General features: G+C 42.0%; 1 protein-coding gene across 2 annotated transcripts; it reads right to left on the bottom strand.

Annotated features, from left to right (window-relative positions):
* Positions 1–628: 628 nt before the first annotated feature.
* Positions 629–12,606, bottom strand: LOC148346852 (uncharacterized). Of its 2 annotated transcripts, none has more exons than XM_088323267.1 (5): positions 12,251–12,398; positions 8,233–8,374; positions 8,025–8,135; positions 7,874–7,961; positions 629–4,753 (listed from the first exon to the last, which is right to left on the bottom strand). In XM_088323267.1, the coding sequence occupies exons 2-5, from the start codon at positions 8,278–8,280 to the stop codon at positions 4,005–4,007; spliced, it is 996 nt and encodes a 331-aa protein (XP_088179393.1). In that variant the 5' UTR covers positions 8,281–8,374; positions 12,251–12,398; the 3' UTR covers positions 629–4,004. The 2 variants fall into 2 exon arrangements, with proteins under 2 accessions (XP_088179393.1, XP_088179392.1); XM_088323266.1 differs by having other exon boundaries at positions 634–4,753; positions 8,025–8,077; positions 12,251–12,606.
* Between the last annotated feature and the right edge of the window lie 3,363 nt (positions 12,607–15,969).

Genomic DNA, 15,969 nt, shown 5'->3' with positions numbered 1-15,969 from the left:
TAGTGATTAAAATGTAAATAGTGACGGCTTTCATAAAGCACTTGAGAAATTGATGGCGCTCCTTAAATATGCACTGAAACTGTGATCAGCTAGTCTTTGTATTTGAACTAAGACCACCATCTAAAGGAAAAAATAAGCATTGCTTGATTTCATTTTTCAATGTTCGTAGATTTCAAAGAAAATGCGTATTTTGTAGTTTGCTTAAAACGGGAATGGTAAACTGCAGAATATTTCTAGTACTTGGTAGCTCAGGAATCGTAGCTTGCCGTTTTGAGGAGAAAATCGAATGTTTCTATAATGCTATCAAATATTTCTGGCAGATTTGTACATTGGTATCGTCGGTCGGTCTGAAAAGATGTATTAAACATCGCTAATGAATGGTTTTACATAATTCACCCACGGAACCATTGTTTAGTTAGCGAGTTCCTAGGGGGACTTCGGCCGGCTCGAGCCACTCTCGTGTTTGTTTTGTTATTGCAAGTTTAAATGTCATTAAAGCAGCTTTCGTTGGCACCTTTGTTTAACACTCCGCCGACGACTCCCGTCTCTGCCCGCTACATTGATCACTTCGGGGTCACCAATGTAGCGGACAGAGACGGGAGTCGTAGGCGGAGTGTCAAAGGTGCCAACGAAAGCTGCTTTAATGACATTTAAACTTGCAATAACAAAACAAACAGGAAGTCTGACTGAAGAGAAGCTCAATTTCCTGATGGTATGCAGAATGATGCGTGTTTAATTGTTTAACATTGTGCACAATCAATTTCTTGTACCATGCTACAAGTCATCTTTTTTTATTTAAAACATGACGTGCAGTTTTAGGTAAACATTTATCAGTACATGGTTAATTTATTATTCTATTCATCATTTCAAAGCGATCTTTCTAGCCTGGACTGAGTATGAGGGACCTTTTTGTGAGTGCAGCGCTGCCGAGGACTTGTGGACAATGGCCGACCAACAAGGAAAATTCCCGGACTTGCCAGCAGGGGAGGTCCCTGACGCACAGTACGTGCTTTACGGGGTGAGTCGGTCGAGGTCACGGAACGACTTTGCCTGGGACTGGCTCACTCTCGCCTCCATCAAGGACGCCATCTGGACCTCCAGAAATCTGCTGGTATGGAGGTGCAGGCAGATCCGCCCCGTGGCTGTGCTTCAAATGGCTGCAGATACCATACAATCTGCGAGCGGAGGGCCTAGGACGCAGCCATAAAGAAGAATCGTCTGCACCCACCCGGAGGGGGGAGCCGGAGCTACACTGTGGGGGTCCCGGCAGCAACGGCCTGGTTGTGGAAAGTAGAAGTAAGAAGGGAGAAGACCCACACAAAGGACTGGAGGATGCTGCTTGGGAGGGTGGGATGGCAGAGCTATGCCCTTGCACAATAGTATTGCCCTTTACACGTTGGTTAACTACTGTTAAAAGATAATAACTCTGAAATTGTTTAATTGATGTTGAAAATGTCATGAAAAAATGTTAAAACGTCATATTGTCAGGTATAACACAAATGTGAATATGCTTGTTTGCTGTTGAGATTGTCGTTTTTGTTTTGCTGCTGTTGGTGTCGGTGGATTTGTTCAGACCGAAAAACAATCGACTTTGGCCTGGACGGATTTATTGACCCTAACAAAGATGTTATATAACGTAATTGTGAATATGCTTGATTGCTATTAAGATTTTTGAGAAGGGTTGTTCAAACCTCTCATTGTTTGTTTGCTGCTATTAGTGTCAATAAATTTGTTCATACCAAAAAAAGACACCAACAAAGATGTTAAAAATGTCAGAAAAAAATGTTAAAACGTCGTGTTGCCGAACATGACGGAATTGTGAATATGCTTGGCTGTTAAGATGGTTGTTCAAACCTCACATTATGTTTTCTGTTAAATGTCATATTGAAATATAATATTGTGAATGTGCTTGATTGCTGTTGAGATTGTCAAGAGGGGTTGTTCAAACCTCACACTGTTTTCTGTTATTAGTGTCAATAAATTTGTTCAAACCGGATTGACAAATGGGTAGATAAAAACACAGCAAACTAAGTTCCTTCTCATCGAATCACATTACAAATAGACTTTATCCTTTGGCATACATCATTGTTGTATTGTGTCTCATCTGTAATTTAAAAGATTATAAATAATCAATCAAAATATTACAAAACGGTTGTCCACAACAGGTATTTTTCGCTGGTGTCACAATGTGAAATTTGCCAGGATGGGCGATACACAATTAACCAGGAGGTGGAGTATATGCAATTTTTTTCTTTAGTTCTGTGAAGAATTCAGAAGGGTTATAGACCCTTTCATTTTTCTAAACATTGTGGCGTATCTAGTGGGTGGGGTTAGCCTAGAAGCAAAAAAACTACTTGTGCTGATTAGAAGACAGAGGAAAACAACGCTGTTGTAGCTGCTAGTTGTCTTCATGTTAAGTGTCAAAATCGTAAATTGAAGTTTTACAAGATCCCAGCGGACAATCCTGATCAGAGAAAGAGACTTGTTAATGAATTAAAGCGAAAAGAATGCATCGTAACATTCATCAAAAATCTCTGGTTTGCGGCATGCTTCATATCAGAAATGAACGTGTGATTGTTGCTATTGAGTCTATATTACTTATTATATCACCAAAGTATCTTGTTTTTTTTCTCAAGATTTAAATAACTGTTAGCGTGTAGCCTTGTAAACACTGCGTGGGTCGAAAATAAAAACAGGCACTCATTGAAATCAATAGTTGGGCATACAAAATAATGCCCAACGATTGCATTGCATGCCTGTTTAGCTGACACTAAGAAATTAACAAGATACCTTGCAGAGTTCTATAGTCCAATCTTTAGAATCTAAAGGCGCATTTTTAGAGTTCAATGAGAAATCTTACAGATTTCCTGAGCTACAAGACCAAAACTGGCTTTGTGATTTTGCGTTTGCTGTGGACGTATTTTCACACTTGTAGGAGCTGAATGTGAAACTGCAGGGGAAAGATCAGTTTGTGCACGACATTTACAAAAATATTACAGCATTCAAATCCAAGCTCATATTCTCCGGACAAGTTGCAAACTCATCCTTCACTTATTTCGCCACACTTGACACTCAGAAAGAGGCGATGTGATATGCAAAGAAATATAGCATATCACTGGATGAGCTGCACAGAGAATTCAGTCGCCGGTTCTCTGATTTTGAAAACATTGATTAGTCACTTCAGCTCGTGTCTTGTCCCTTCTCACAAGACCCTGAAACAATAACACAAAGTGCAATTGGAACTGATCGATATTCAGTCTGACGCCACCTTGAAGGAAAAGTTCAACACTCTTAAACTTAACTACTTTTATGCTTAACTGAACGAAACCACCTTTCCAAACTTACGGAGGACGGCACAGAAGATGCTGGCCTTGTTTGGCTCGACCTATGTATGTTAGCAGACATTCAGTGTTATGAACATGAACAAAGCCCGTTACAGATCCAGGATAACTAACCAACACCTCGGAATTATCCTGAGAATCGCCACAACAAAACTTACTCCAGACTTTGATGCACTGACAAAACAGAGAGATCAACAACACTGTTCCCACTGAAACTGATGGTGAGTTTTCCTGCTGTGTTTGTTCAACTGAAATGTAATTAAATTAATCATTAATAGGTCAAATCCTGTATGTAAATTATATAACACTTAATACATCTGTTCTTGGCTTGGCACCTCTGTCAAATTTTAGAACTCATTGTGGCCCTCAAGTCAAAAAGTTTGCCCACCCCTGCTTTAGATGCATTTGGCACAAAAACACACAACATGATGACAACGTTCTTTTGGACTGTCTTTGTATGAGCAGTTATCATTTTGCCTCAAGCTTCAATTTTGACGTATGAAAGTGTCTTTTTGATGGTGGCTTCCTGAAATCGTCACACTTTTCCTGTTGCAAACTCCTGTTCTTCAGATGAAAAACATCATATAGCCCTCTCAGGAAAAAGTTTGGAGACCCCTTGCCTGAGCTTTTCACAGATCAAGAGCTTAGAGCGGGTGCGCACCGTCAAGCGTACCCGCACTTATGTGCCTTGAGGTTGCGTCCGTTGGCGTAGGCCTTTCCGCACTTATCGCAGATGAAGAGCTTGCGGCCGGCGTGCACGTGAGTTTTATGGGTGCGCAGGTGACTGCCTTGGACAAAAGTCTTGGCGCAGATGTCACAGGCGTAGGGTCGCTCACCCGTGTGCACGCGCAGGTGCATTTTCAGGCTGTTGCCGTTGTTGAAGGTCTTGCTGCAGAAGTGGCAGTTAAAAGGCCGTTCGGATGAATGCGTTCGCCCGTGCGTAGCCAGGCTGCTCTGCTGGCTAAAACTCTTGCCGCATGAGTGGCATGTGAACGGGCGCTCGCCAGTGTGCACCCGCCGGTGGACCTTCAAGTTGACGGCTTGCCGAAAGGTCTTGGCGCAGAGGTCGCAGGCGAAGGGCCTTAACCCGCTGTGGAGGCGCTGGTGGTTCTTCAGGTTGGCAGCGTGCCGGAAGGTTTTTGGGCACAGCTGGCACTTGAGAGGCTTCTGGCCCGTGTGGATCAACTGGTGGGTCCTGAGAGTGACAGCACGCGTGAAGCTTTTCCCACACTGGCGGCAACAGAAGGCCTTGCCGCCATTGTGGCTGCTCGTGTGTCGCTGGAGGTTTTGTCTGCGGGTGAAGCGGCGACTGCAGAGCTCGCAGGAGAAGGGCTTCTCATCCACATCACCGCTATCCAGCCGGCCAGGTTGCTGAGTGTTACTCTCCATCAGGGCCTCATCCAGTTCGCAAGCTGCCATGAGACAAAGATTACACTTATTGCCCAACTCTAGCCCCAACATTATTTAGGAACCCTAAAATAGGTTTGAAACCATGCCCAAACCATAGCCCTAACTCAGTTTCAAACTGTAACCCTAGCTCTAAACCTATTCTGGAACCCAACATTCAGTTAAGAACCCTAACAAGGGACTTAAAACCTGAATTGTAACCCTAAGCCTCCACCTAAACTGTAACCATAGTCCTAACCCTATTTCAGAACCCTAAATTTAGTCTAACGGCATAATAAGGAGCCTAAACCTTAATTTCAAACCCTAGCCCCAATTCTATTTTGAAACCATAAAATAAGTTTAAAACCTTTATTTGAAGCCTAATTTGGGCGCCCTAGCTCCTCTTACCCTAAACCCCATTTTAAATTGTAACCCTAGCTCTAAAAATATTTTGGATCCCTAGTTCCTAACCGAGGACTACACCTAACTCTAGCTGTAACCCTAGCCCCAAACGCATTTCAAAACTCTAAATTTAGTATAATATCCTAACAACATTTCCCCCCCCCTACATTTTAGTTTCTAACCCTAGCCCTAATTGAATTTTGGAACCATAAAATAAGTTTCAAACACTCATTTGTAGCCCAAATCCTACCTTTTAACCCTAGCCTAAGTTCACCTAAAATTTTACTATTTTTCAAACCTTGAAAAAAACAGACATTAGAATTCAAGCATTTAAGGATTTCAAGAACCTGTTTGAACCCTGTCCCTACACTCAACTAGGGCTGCAATGATTAGTCGACAAAATGCAATAATAGTCAAATCAGAGTTGGGTAGAATAGCCAAACATTTTTACTCAAGTACTGTTACTTCAGAATTATATGACCCACGTAAGAGTAAAAGGTATTCATCCAATGCGAGAAGATTTCCTTCATCCAAGGGGTGGGGGCGCAACGGTTTACCAGTACTTAAGAGTCGAAGCAATGTTGACGCTATTGACCATTTCGGTAACGCACAGAATTGTGATTAACAATTAAAAAAAAAAAAAAAAAAAAAAAAAACCCGGTTCGTGGAATGAAATTCTAAACATTTTCAACAGACGGACGATCGAAAAAAGTGGACCTCTGCTCAAAAACGGTTTAAACACATCGTCTTAAAGTGTTTTATTTATTATATTTTAAGATTTGTACCGTGTGATTTATTTGCTTTACTATTGTTTATGATGACCATCAACATCCCTCAATGGGGTTTATTATTTGTCTTAAGTACTTATTTCTACTTTTGTGTTTTTATAACATCAAGGGGTAAGAGTAAGGTACCTTAACTTTCCTTTTTTTATACATTTACAAAAAAATGCTAGGAATAAATATATACTGGACTGTCTCAGAAAATTAGAATATTGTGATAAAGTTCTTTATTTTCTGTAATGCAATTAAAAAATCAAAAATGTCATACATTCTGGATTCATTACACATCAACTGAACTATTTCAAGCCTTTTATTATTTGAATATTGCTGAATTTGGCATACAGCTTAAGAAAACTCAAAAATCCTATCTCAAAATATTAGAATATCATGAAAAAGTATACAAGTAGGCTATTCAACTAATCACCTGAATCATCTAATTAACTCGAAACACCTTGCGAGGGTTTCCTGAGCCTTAAAAACACTCAGCTTGGTTCAGTAAACTAAATCACAAGTATGGGGAAGACTGCTGATCTGTCTGCTGTCCAGAGGACCATCATTGATACCCTCCATCAGGAGGGTAAGACACAAAAAGAAATTTCTCAAAGAGCAGGCTGTTCACAGAGTGCAGTTTCAAAGCATATCCACAAAAAGTCTGTTGGAAGGGAAAAATGTGGCCGGAAACGCTGCACAACCAAGAGAGATGACCGCAGCCTTAACAAAATTGTGAAGAAGAGCCGCTTCCAGAATTTGGGGGAGCTTCAAAGACAGTGGGCTGAAGCTGGAGTCCAGGAATCAAAAGCCACAGTTCACAGACGTGTCCGGGAAATGGGCTACAATAGCCGTATTCCCATGGTCAAGCCACTTCTGAACTCAAGACAACGGAAGAAGCGTCTGACTTGGGCTATGGAGAAGAAGCACTGGACAGTTGCAGAGTGGTCCAAAGTCCTCTTTTCAGACGAAAGCAAGTTTTGCATTTCATTTGGAAGTCAAGGCGCCAGAGTCTGGAGAAAGGCTGGAGAGGAGCAAAATCCAAGTTGCTTGAAATCCAGTGTGAAGTTCCCACAATCAGCAATGGTTTGGGGAGCCATGTCAGCTGCTGGTGTTGGTCCACTGTGTTTCATCAAGTCCAGAGTAAATGCAACTGTGTACCGAGAGATTTTAGAGCACTACATGCTTCCATCTGCTGAAAAGCTCTATGGAGATGAGGATTTCATTTTCCAGCATGATCTGGCACCTGCCCACAGTGCCAAAACCACCAGTAACTGGTGCACTGACCATGGCATCACTGTCCTTGATTGGCCTGCTAATTCCCCTGACCTGAACCCCATTGAGAATTTGTGGGGTATAGTTAAGAAGAAGATGAAAGACACCAGACCTACAAATGCAAATGAGCTGAAGGCCGCTATCGAAGCATCCTGGGCATCAATAACACCTCAGCAATGCCACAGGCTGATTGCCTCCATGCCACGCCGGATTGATGCAGTAATCCGTGCAAAAGGATTCCCAACCAAGTACTGAGTGCATCAATGGACATTTTCAAATGTTTGATTTAGTTTTGCTGTTATAAAATTATTTTTTTACTTGGTCTGAGGAAGTATTCTAATATTTTGAGATAGGATTTTTGAGTTTTTTTCAGCTGTAAGCCAAAATCAGCAATATTCAAATAATAAAAGGCTTGAAATAGTTCAGTTGATGTGTAATGAATCCAGAATGTATGACATTTTTGTTTTTTTAATTGCATTACAGAAAATAAAGAACTTTATCACAATATTCTAATTTTCTGAGACAGTCCAGTAAATAGGCTGATCATGGTGTTCATTTAATAGTCGTTTTCCTTTAAAAAAATTCTCTAGAGATAAAGCTAAATTAATCTCTTATGAAATACTTTTCTCATTTATGGATTATCCTTACCATACTTGCAAAAGTAAAAAAAAAAAAGATTGGGCTATTGTTCGTTCAGACCTCCACAGTCAGTGATAGTGTCCATGACCGCTTGTCTCTGCTCCCCTTTGATGGCCAAGATGGCTGACTTCTCATCCGCCGGCTGGACCTGTTTCCAAAAATGCGTTACACAGGGCACCAAAGCGGGATACGCTAGCAGTAGAGGATTTACCCCAGCGGGCACGGTAGTGTCTAGGGGAGACGCGCCACACAAGCGCTCTGCCTCTGCAAGGGAAGATGGACCACATCTGACTTTTGGTTGGATGCGACAGGGTTCATAGACCTTTTCATGGCCAATTTAAAGCATTTTTAAGGACTTTCAAGGGCACTATATCTGCATCAATGCCAAAATCAAACCTACACCCTTGCTCACGACGTACCTGAGCGGGCCTTCTGGAGAATGCTGACGGTGGGCATCCGGGACGCATCACCAGCCGGTCGGGGCTTGAACTGATCCACGATGCCGACGATCTTTATCAGAGCCTTGTTGGCGAGCATCTCCAACGCCATGGCTAGGTCCATCTGCGATGGATGTTAGCATCGTGTCAGTGCTGACATGAGTACAAATATGAAAACTGCGCCTCAGGATATCCACAAGCAGTTGCATTTGTACCAGCTGCAGGCGTTTGATGCTAGGCTTCGGGAGACTGGAGAATAGTGCATTACAGTAATCAAGATGGGAGGTAACAATTGTATGAATTACAGTGGAACCTCGGTTCTCGACCATAATCCGTTCCATTTCTTTGTACGAAAACAGATTTGTACGATCACCGAAGCCGATTTTTCCCATTAAAATTGATGTAAAATTGTTTTAATCAGGTCCAACACCCTGAATGTTTATCTTGAATATTTAATGTAAAGCTAACCAAGGCTAATCGTACGTTCGCGTTAGCGTACTCTTCCGTACGAAAGATTACGCTAACATGAACGTGTAAAAATAAAAAAATCAGGTCGTTTACACGTCATTTAGCACCCGGGTCCCCACAACAAGTGGTGAGCAGTTAAAGGATAAAGAAAATAATTATGAATAGGATTTCTTACCGGTCGGCAGAAGCCATGCTGTATTCCTGAAAGAAGGGAAACTCGCACATCTTCTTCATATTTTGCTATTATTTATTTCTTAAATGCAATAGTTGTACGCATTACCCTTCTTTTTTCACCTGTAGCAACTTTGCTGCTTGCACAGACCTTCTTCCGAGGCATAATTAGGGGTTAAAACACTCCCTTCACCGCTTTTGAAAAACGAAAACAGAAAGGGAGTGCGCGTTGCCGTGACAACAGTTCTTCACGAGGGGTGGGGGCAATCTACACTCGTACACCGCTCAGCGTCGCCCCTAGCGTACCGGCGTTCGAACTCCGATTTTTTGAACGAAAAGCAAAGCAAGAATTTCTCGAAATTTTTGGTCGAGAACTGATTTGTTCGAACTGAGAGGCGTTCGAAAACCGAGGTTCCACTGTATATTCTTAGCATCCGTGATATTATACTTGCGAATTTTATCACCTGACGGAAGCATAAAAATGCTAAAGAGAAGGGGACCCAGTGCTGAACTTGGTGAAACTCCACAAGTGATACCTAAAGGCTCAGAGGTCATATCACTGTATCTAACACAATGCAACCGATCTGAGAGCAAGGATCTGAACCATGAAAGGACAGTTCCTGAGAGACAAATCCATTTTTCCAGCTGATCTACTAAGATATTATAGTCTACTAGTGATCGCAATCGACATTTCGTTCTGTGTACATTGTTACACAGAATGACAATACAAGGAAATTATTATTATTATTATTATTATACAGTTATTATGTTATTGCTTTATTGTAATTGTTTTGCACTTGTTAGTGTTTTGCACATTACGAGTGTCACTATATTGCGATTGCACTCACGTTTAATTTACCATAACAGTATCAGACGTTTTTTTGCGTGTAGACTACCATAAATTCCGGACTATAGAGCGCACCTGATTATAAGCCGCACCCACCACTTTTTGAGTGATTTGCCACTTTTGTACTTTTTCAAGCCGCACACTTAAGCTTGCAACACAGTCACAAGCTTAACCCAGACCATGCTGTAAGTGCCACTATTGCAACCTCATAGATAGTGCACAATTCTAGAACCACAGTTGACATCATAAGTGGCAAATGATACTCGTAATTGTCGTATGATGCAGACTTGTAAAGTCCAGGTCCCGTTGAAAGTAATCCAAGGAAACAAAATGTATATTTCCAAAGTTAAGGGTGGGAAAAATATATATCCACTATTGTCCGGTGCGACAACAGACAGGTCTACTGGTAACTCAGCTTTACCACATTTCCCATTAGCCCGCGTGTGCTCCGCCCCTTCGTTTTGATTCGTCCGTAGAACACATAACAGAATACATCACTAAAATAAATACATTACAAAAATATACAGTTGCAAATACATATTATAGATGGTTACACATATTTACGAAGAATGACAGTTCCCCGAGAGAGTTTTCAAAGCTTTAATAATAATAATAATAATAATAATAATAATCCCAAACCGTGCCTTTGAAAGGTACCAACACGCTAGTAGGATCACGCTCGCTACGTATCAAACATGCCTGTGGAGATAAAGTATTGCGTAATGGAGAAGTTCGCGGCAGATCGTCTTCAACTTCCTCCTCATAACTACAGCCATCAAGAGCATCTTCCTCATTATCGAAACATATCCTGACTTTACAAAAAGTATATGCTTAGACTTAAGAGGTTACAGTCTTTCTTGGCGCACATATTCTACTGGTCTTAATTTTACCTTCTATATTCCAGCGCTGCTGGTGGCCGTCAGAAAAATTCCATAAATAAGCTGCTTCACTGAATAAGCCGCAGGGCTGAACATTTGGGAAACGGTAAATGGAGGAAAAGTAAAATGTTATGCCTTGCTGTTGTTCAATGATGTTAAAGATGTGTCACGAAAATGCTTTACCTCAGAGAAAATAATAAAACAGCTGTTTATTCATTTTGGGAGTGAATGGAGTTGTGGAAAGCTTGTTTGTTATCTATTAATAAAGTTTGACTGACCTATCTGACTGTTTTGTTGACATTCCCTTTAGCATCTAACGTAACTACAGCCTCTACTGTAGCCAAGTCAAGTCAAATTTATTTATATAGCCCTTAATCACAAAAATGTATCATTGTATCATTATATCATTCATTGAAGGTGCGCCTTATAACACGGTTCGCCTTATAGTGCGGAAAATACGGTAACATGGTATGCTTTTGGTCACTTTTTGTCACTTTGAATAAATTGAAAAAACTGCCAAAGAAAGTCTACTCTCCTCTGTTCATCTGTCATACCTGTCCTTTGTTGTGTATTTTATTGTTGAATTGTTTACTCGTTCTAAGAAACTTAAAGTATGGTAGCATATGTCTACCAGTTGTCGGACTTGAGACTGATTTATGGTACAGAATGAAACTCGCTTCATATTGTTTTACTACCAACTTTTATTGTGAAAAAAATATTTCAGTTGTAAGTTCAGATGGCAATGTCTACTTGACCAGTTCTCTCAGGTTGTGAGGGTTAGATGTAACTTATTAAACTCACTATATATTGTTTACTGATTGTTATTTTATGTGGGCAGCACAGCGGATGCTTGGTTAGCACAGTTCTGAAGTCAATGGATCAAATCCAGCCCCCAGCCTTACTGTGCATAGTTTGGATGTTCTCCCCATGCTTGCGTGGGTTTCCTCCCGAATTCCGGGCAACCAGATCAGCGTGTCCCCTGCCCACTGCCGGAAGATAGCTGGGATGGCCTCTAGCACCCCTGCGACCCTACTAAGCGGATAATGGATGGATGTTATTTTATGGTAGTGTTTACTGTTTAATTTTGTTGCACTTCAAGAGTAGGATAAATCTGTTGCTGGTGAGGTGTAATTTCACACCATCTATAACACAGTTACCTTTCTGATCAACTATTCAACTGACTCGATTACTGCTCGGAAAATTTTCAATTCTTTGACATACAAATTATTTTTAAAGAAAAGGAAATAGTTACTGCCCGCGACCCTACTGAGGATAATTGGTGCAGATAATGGATGGAAATAGTTACTTTCCCTGGTAACTAGTTACTTTTACCATAAGAGTAATTCAGTTACCAACTCGGTTACTTTTTGGTAGAAGTAGTGAGTAACAATCACTATTTACTTGTAACGTGCCTAAACCGGCCCCTTATCCAACGGGTTGTGTTGCCTATGAGCGATAGAGGAACGATCATTAAAATAATTACAATCGATTACAAATCGCTCAGAATTTTCTGAAATTATTTAACATGCAACTTTAAGACTTTGAGGGGAGAATTTGTTCAAGTTAATGAAATATGGAGCGTTTTCACCACTCTACCTCTATACAACAATCCAGACCGAGTGACCACATTGCTCACCAGCTTCTCGCTGTTCTCTCTGCGCTCGCTGACCGCCTTCGTCAATTGCTTAACGGGACCGTCTCGTCTCTTCTCCTGCCGTTTATGGACCTCAGCCACGGCAGCGAGCACGAAAGCCTCCATGACAGTGGCTAGCTGAGCTTCGACGTCGGCGCACATCTTGATTTGGATTAATAATTGTGACTTCAGACGGGATTGCTGAATTGACAGTAGATTTTGGTCATTGGTGGGCTTGAGTGTTGGGCTCTTCTTCGTGGGGGGTTAAACGACTGTCGGCGTCTATTTTGTCATTAGCGCCACCTTTTGGCTAGCATTAGTTCTGGAATCGAAAATTGCTTAACGTACTCCTCACCAACACTACCGTTTTTATGCGACAGACAAGGGGCGATTTTAGGTTCAGAGCTAGGGTGTCTGGCTGTGTTTTTTCTATTTCACTTACAGGGACAGTTTGTAATATTTAGCGCCTTAGTGGTACAAAAAAGCCTTCATTCGGCATTAAAAAAAACATTGGTTTGAATAATCGGCAAAAATACATGAACTTTTGTATTAATGTTCATTTTGATGGATTTCCATAGGTAGATACATTTGTATTTATTTTACATAGTGGAATCCATCCCTCGTATGCTACGCTGTGCTCTGTGGGGGGGGGGGGGGGGGGGGGGGGGAAGGGATTTTTAAGGGTTATTGATCTATCTTCGTTATTCATTATCCATTATCGGTCATTTCATGCTGGGATGGGGGGAGGGATTTTTAAGGGTTATTGTTCTATCTTCGTTATTCATTATCCATTATCCGTTATCGGTCAGTTCATAATACGCTACAAAGCCTAGGAGCCGGGACTCTTACTCTCAGCCAAAAGGTCAAGCTAAGGTCCTAGCCTTAAAGCCTTGCTGCGATCATTGCGAATGCACCGTTCCCGGAGGTACTGCAATACCGTCACATGTCGACGTGTCTAGATCCTCATGACACTTTCACTAATAACAGCGAACAAACAATAATCACAGTTGCTCTGTTCGCATTAGACAATACTGTACCATCTAGTGACAAGACCATCTAGTGTTCAAATATTGCAGGATGCACCTTTTAGCTTAAAGTAGATTTTAGGCTGCGTCCCATTCTTCTCACTTTCACTCGCTATCTGCTCTAGTCACTCGGTTTTGCGCGTTCACGTGAAAATGGGATGTGTCCCAATACTCTCAAGACCGAGGGAGAAGTGCCCTCAACCCATGACATAACCACTTCAGATCGAGGGAGGTCGGTACCTCACTTGGAGTGAAGTGACTACCCAGAAGGATTTGCGAATTCTCTATCAACAAACATGGCTGGAAAGGAACCGCAAAAATGTAGTTTTCCACAACTACGCATGTATTTGCAACGAAAGATATTGAGATACCCTAGTTAGATGTAACAGAGTTGAAATTTGATTGTTTTGAATGTTTTTTTGAATTCTCACAAAATCTGTGTTTTTGTTGTATTACTGTTAATATTCCTGTACCTCATTCAGTTGTTAAGTCATGGGCGTCTGCGATTGTCTTTTTCGTTTGGCACTTTATGGGCTTCAGCGCTTGCCGTAGCTTCAGTGAATTTGTATGCACTGAACGTAAGTGTTGTGTATGTAGTAGGGTTGTAGTAGGGTTGTAGTAGATTCAAGACAGCCACGGACGGTACATTCATAGAGTGTTTACTTAACTTCTTCCTCGGTAGTTCTCAAGCACAAGTACAAGGCTGCACATTAATATACAGCGACACCGCAGTAAGGGGAGTGTATTACACGACACCACATATTCCCTTTTTGTTAGAATAGGACACAAACAGTAGCATTAATCTGAAATACGCAATAACTCTTAGTAAGTATGAGCTTATAGAAAACATACATTTCAATATTCATTACCAGATTAGAGGTAAATATTTATCAAAGGTAAGCAATATTGTAAGGAACTATACTGTCAATATCGGTAAGCAAAAGTGTGTAAACCTTGTAAACGTAAGCAGACTGTATGAGGATCACATCATAAACATTTTTTTAAAACAATGAACATTTATCATGTCTTTTTTTTTTCTTTTTAACATCACATCTTTTCTGTATCTTTTTTTTTTTTAAGTCACGTAATCTTGAAGCCATGCAGGAGCATGTCGTATTCTCGGTGCACTTGGAGAGGGATGTGGTGAGGGCACAGTTTCAGGTTCAGGTGGCTCAGCACCTTGGTTGCTTGGCAGGAGGCAAGCATCAGCATCAGCAGGCTGTGGCGCTGAAGCAGCAGGACAGGTGGAAGTATGGGCAAGGTGGAAAGCATTCCACACCTTTCCATCAGACAGCAGATAAGTGGCTGGACCCTTTTGGGCTACCACTGTCAGTGGCTTGGTGAACTTTGAGTGTCCTTTGGCAATGATTCAGGTTTGCGGATGCGAACCGCAGAGCCAATCTGGAAGCTGGGTGATTTTGCAACACGACGTTTGTCAGTGTATTGTTTTGACTTCTGTTATTTGTTCTGTACGTTTTGTAGCATGTTGCCTTTGTCAGCAGTGGGGCGCATGGAGTGAAGACCTGTGATGTGAAGCTTTGTATTTAGTGGTCTAACATGCAACAGTTCAGCGGGGGACACTGAAGTCACGGCATGTGGTGTGGCTCTGTAAGTGTGTAAAAACTCAGTAAAGAAGGCTTTCAGTAGTCTACCTTCGATGTTGGCTGTTTGTGGACAGTCCTTGAAGACTGTTGAAACTCTCAATTTCACCGTTGGCCTGTGGGTAGTACACAGAGCTGCGACGGTGTGTGATGTTTCCGTCACTAAGAAATGCTTCAAACTCGGTCGACACGAACTGAGGGCCATTGTCTGAAACAATTTCCTGTGGATTACCTTCTGTGCTAAATACAATGGAAAGAAAAGTCATAACAGAGGCAGAAGTAACATTTGAGCAGAAGGCAATCTCAGGCCATCGCCTGTAATAGTCAATGAGGGTGATGGCGAAGCGGCAATCAGCAGGCGCGGAGTGAATAGGACCAACAATGTCCACAGCAACCTTTTCCCAGGCAGCAGTTGGGGTAGGCACAGGCTGTAACGGAGCAGTACGTGTGGTTGCGGTTTTGTCATGCTGCAAGCAGGTTGGGCATGATTTGATGGCGAGCTCAACGTGAGAATCCATTCCAGGCCACCAGTACAAGTCTCTCAGTCTTTGTTTTGTGCGGACGATCCCTTGGTGTGTAGCATGAGCAAGTTGGATCATTTTTTTCTGTAGCTGTTGTGGTATCACAACAGGATGAGTGCCACGCACAATGACACTGTTCTGCACGGCAAGCTCATTTTGCACACGGAAGTATGGCACGATGAGGGGGGTCAAGGCCTTTTGCAGTACGAGGCCATCCCTTCTGCATGTAGTGTCGCACCTTCTGCAGCACCAGACATTCCTCACACGCACTGGAGAGCTCATCAGCAGTGACTGCAGCAAAATCAGGAGACACAGCAGCCACCATCTTCAACTCCATCTCCTCGTGGTCGTCTGTGATGGGGAGAGGCAAACGTGACAAGCAATCTGCAGTAACATTCTCATGTCCTGGTTTTGTATTAGTTTCCAGTTTCGTCAGCTCCTCCGACACCTTGTCACGGACGGCATATGGGAGTCTGCGTAGCTTTTGCTGGGCTGGAGGCACGTCAGCACTTACTTTAACTTTGTGTATAAAACCTGTAGCAACGCCTAAAGCATTTGTAGAGTTGACGGTGTGA

This window comes from Urocampus carinirostris, chromosome 19, assembly GCF_059441175.1.
Source record: "Urocampus carinirostris isolate Australia breed hairy pipefish chromosome 19, RoL_Ucar_1.0, whole genome shotgun sequence".
Classification (NCBI taxonomy): Eukaryota; Metazoa; Chordata; class Actinopteri; order Syngnathiformes; family Syngnathidae; genus Urocampus; species Urocampus carinirostris.
The sequence above is the reverse complement of the archived record's forward strand: the minus strand, read 5'-3'. Positions and strand labels throughout refer to the sequence as shown.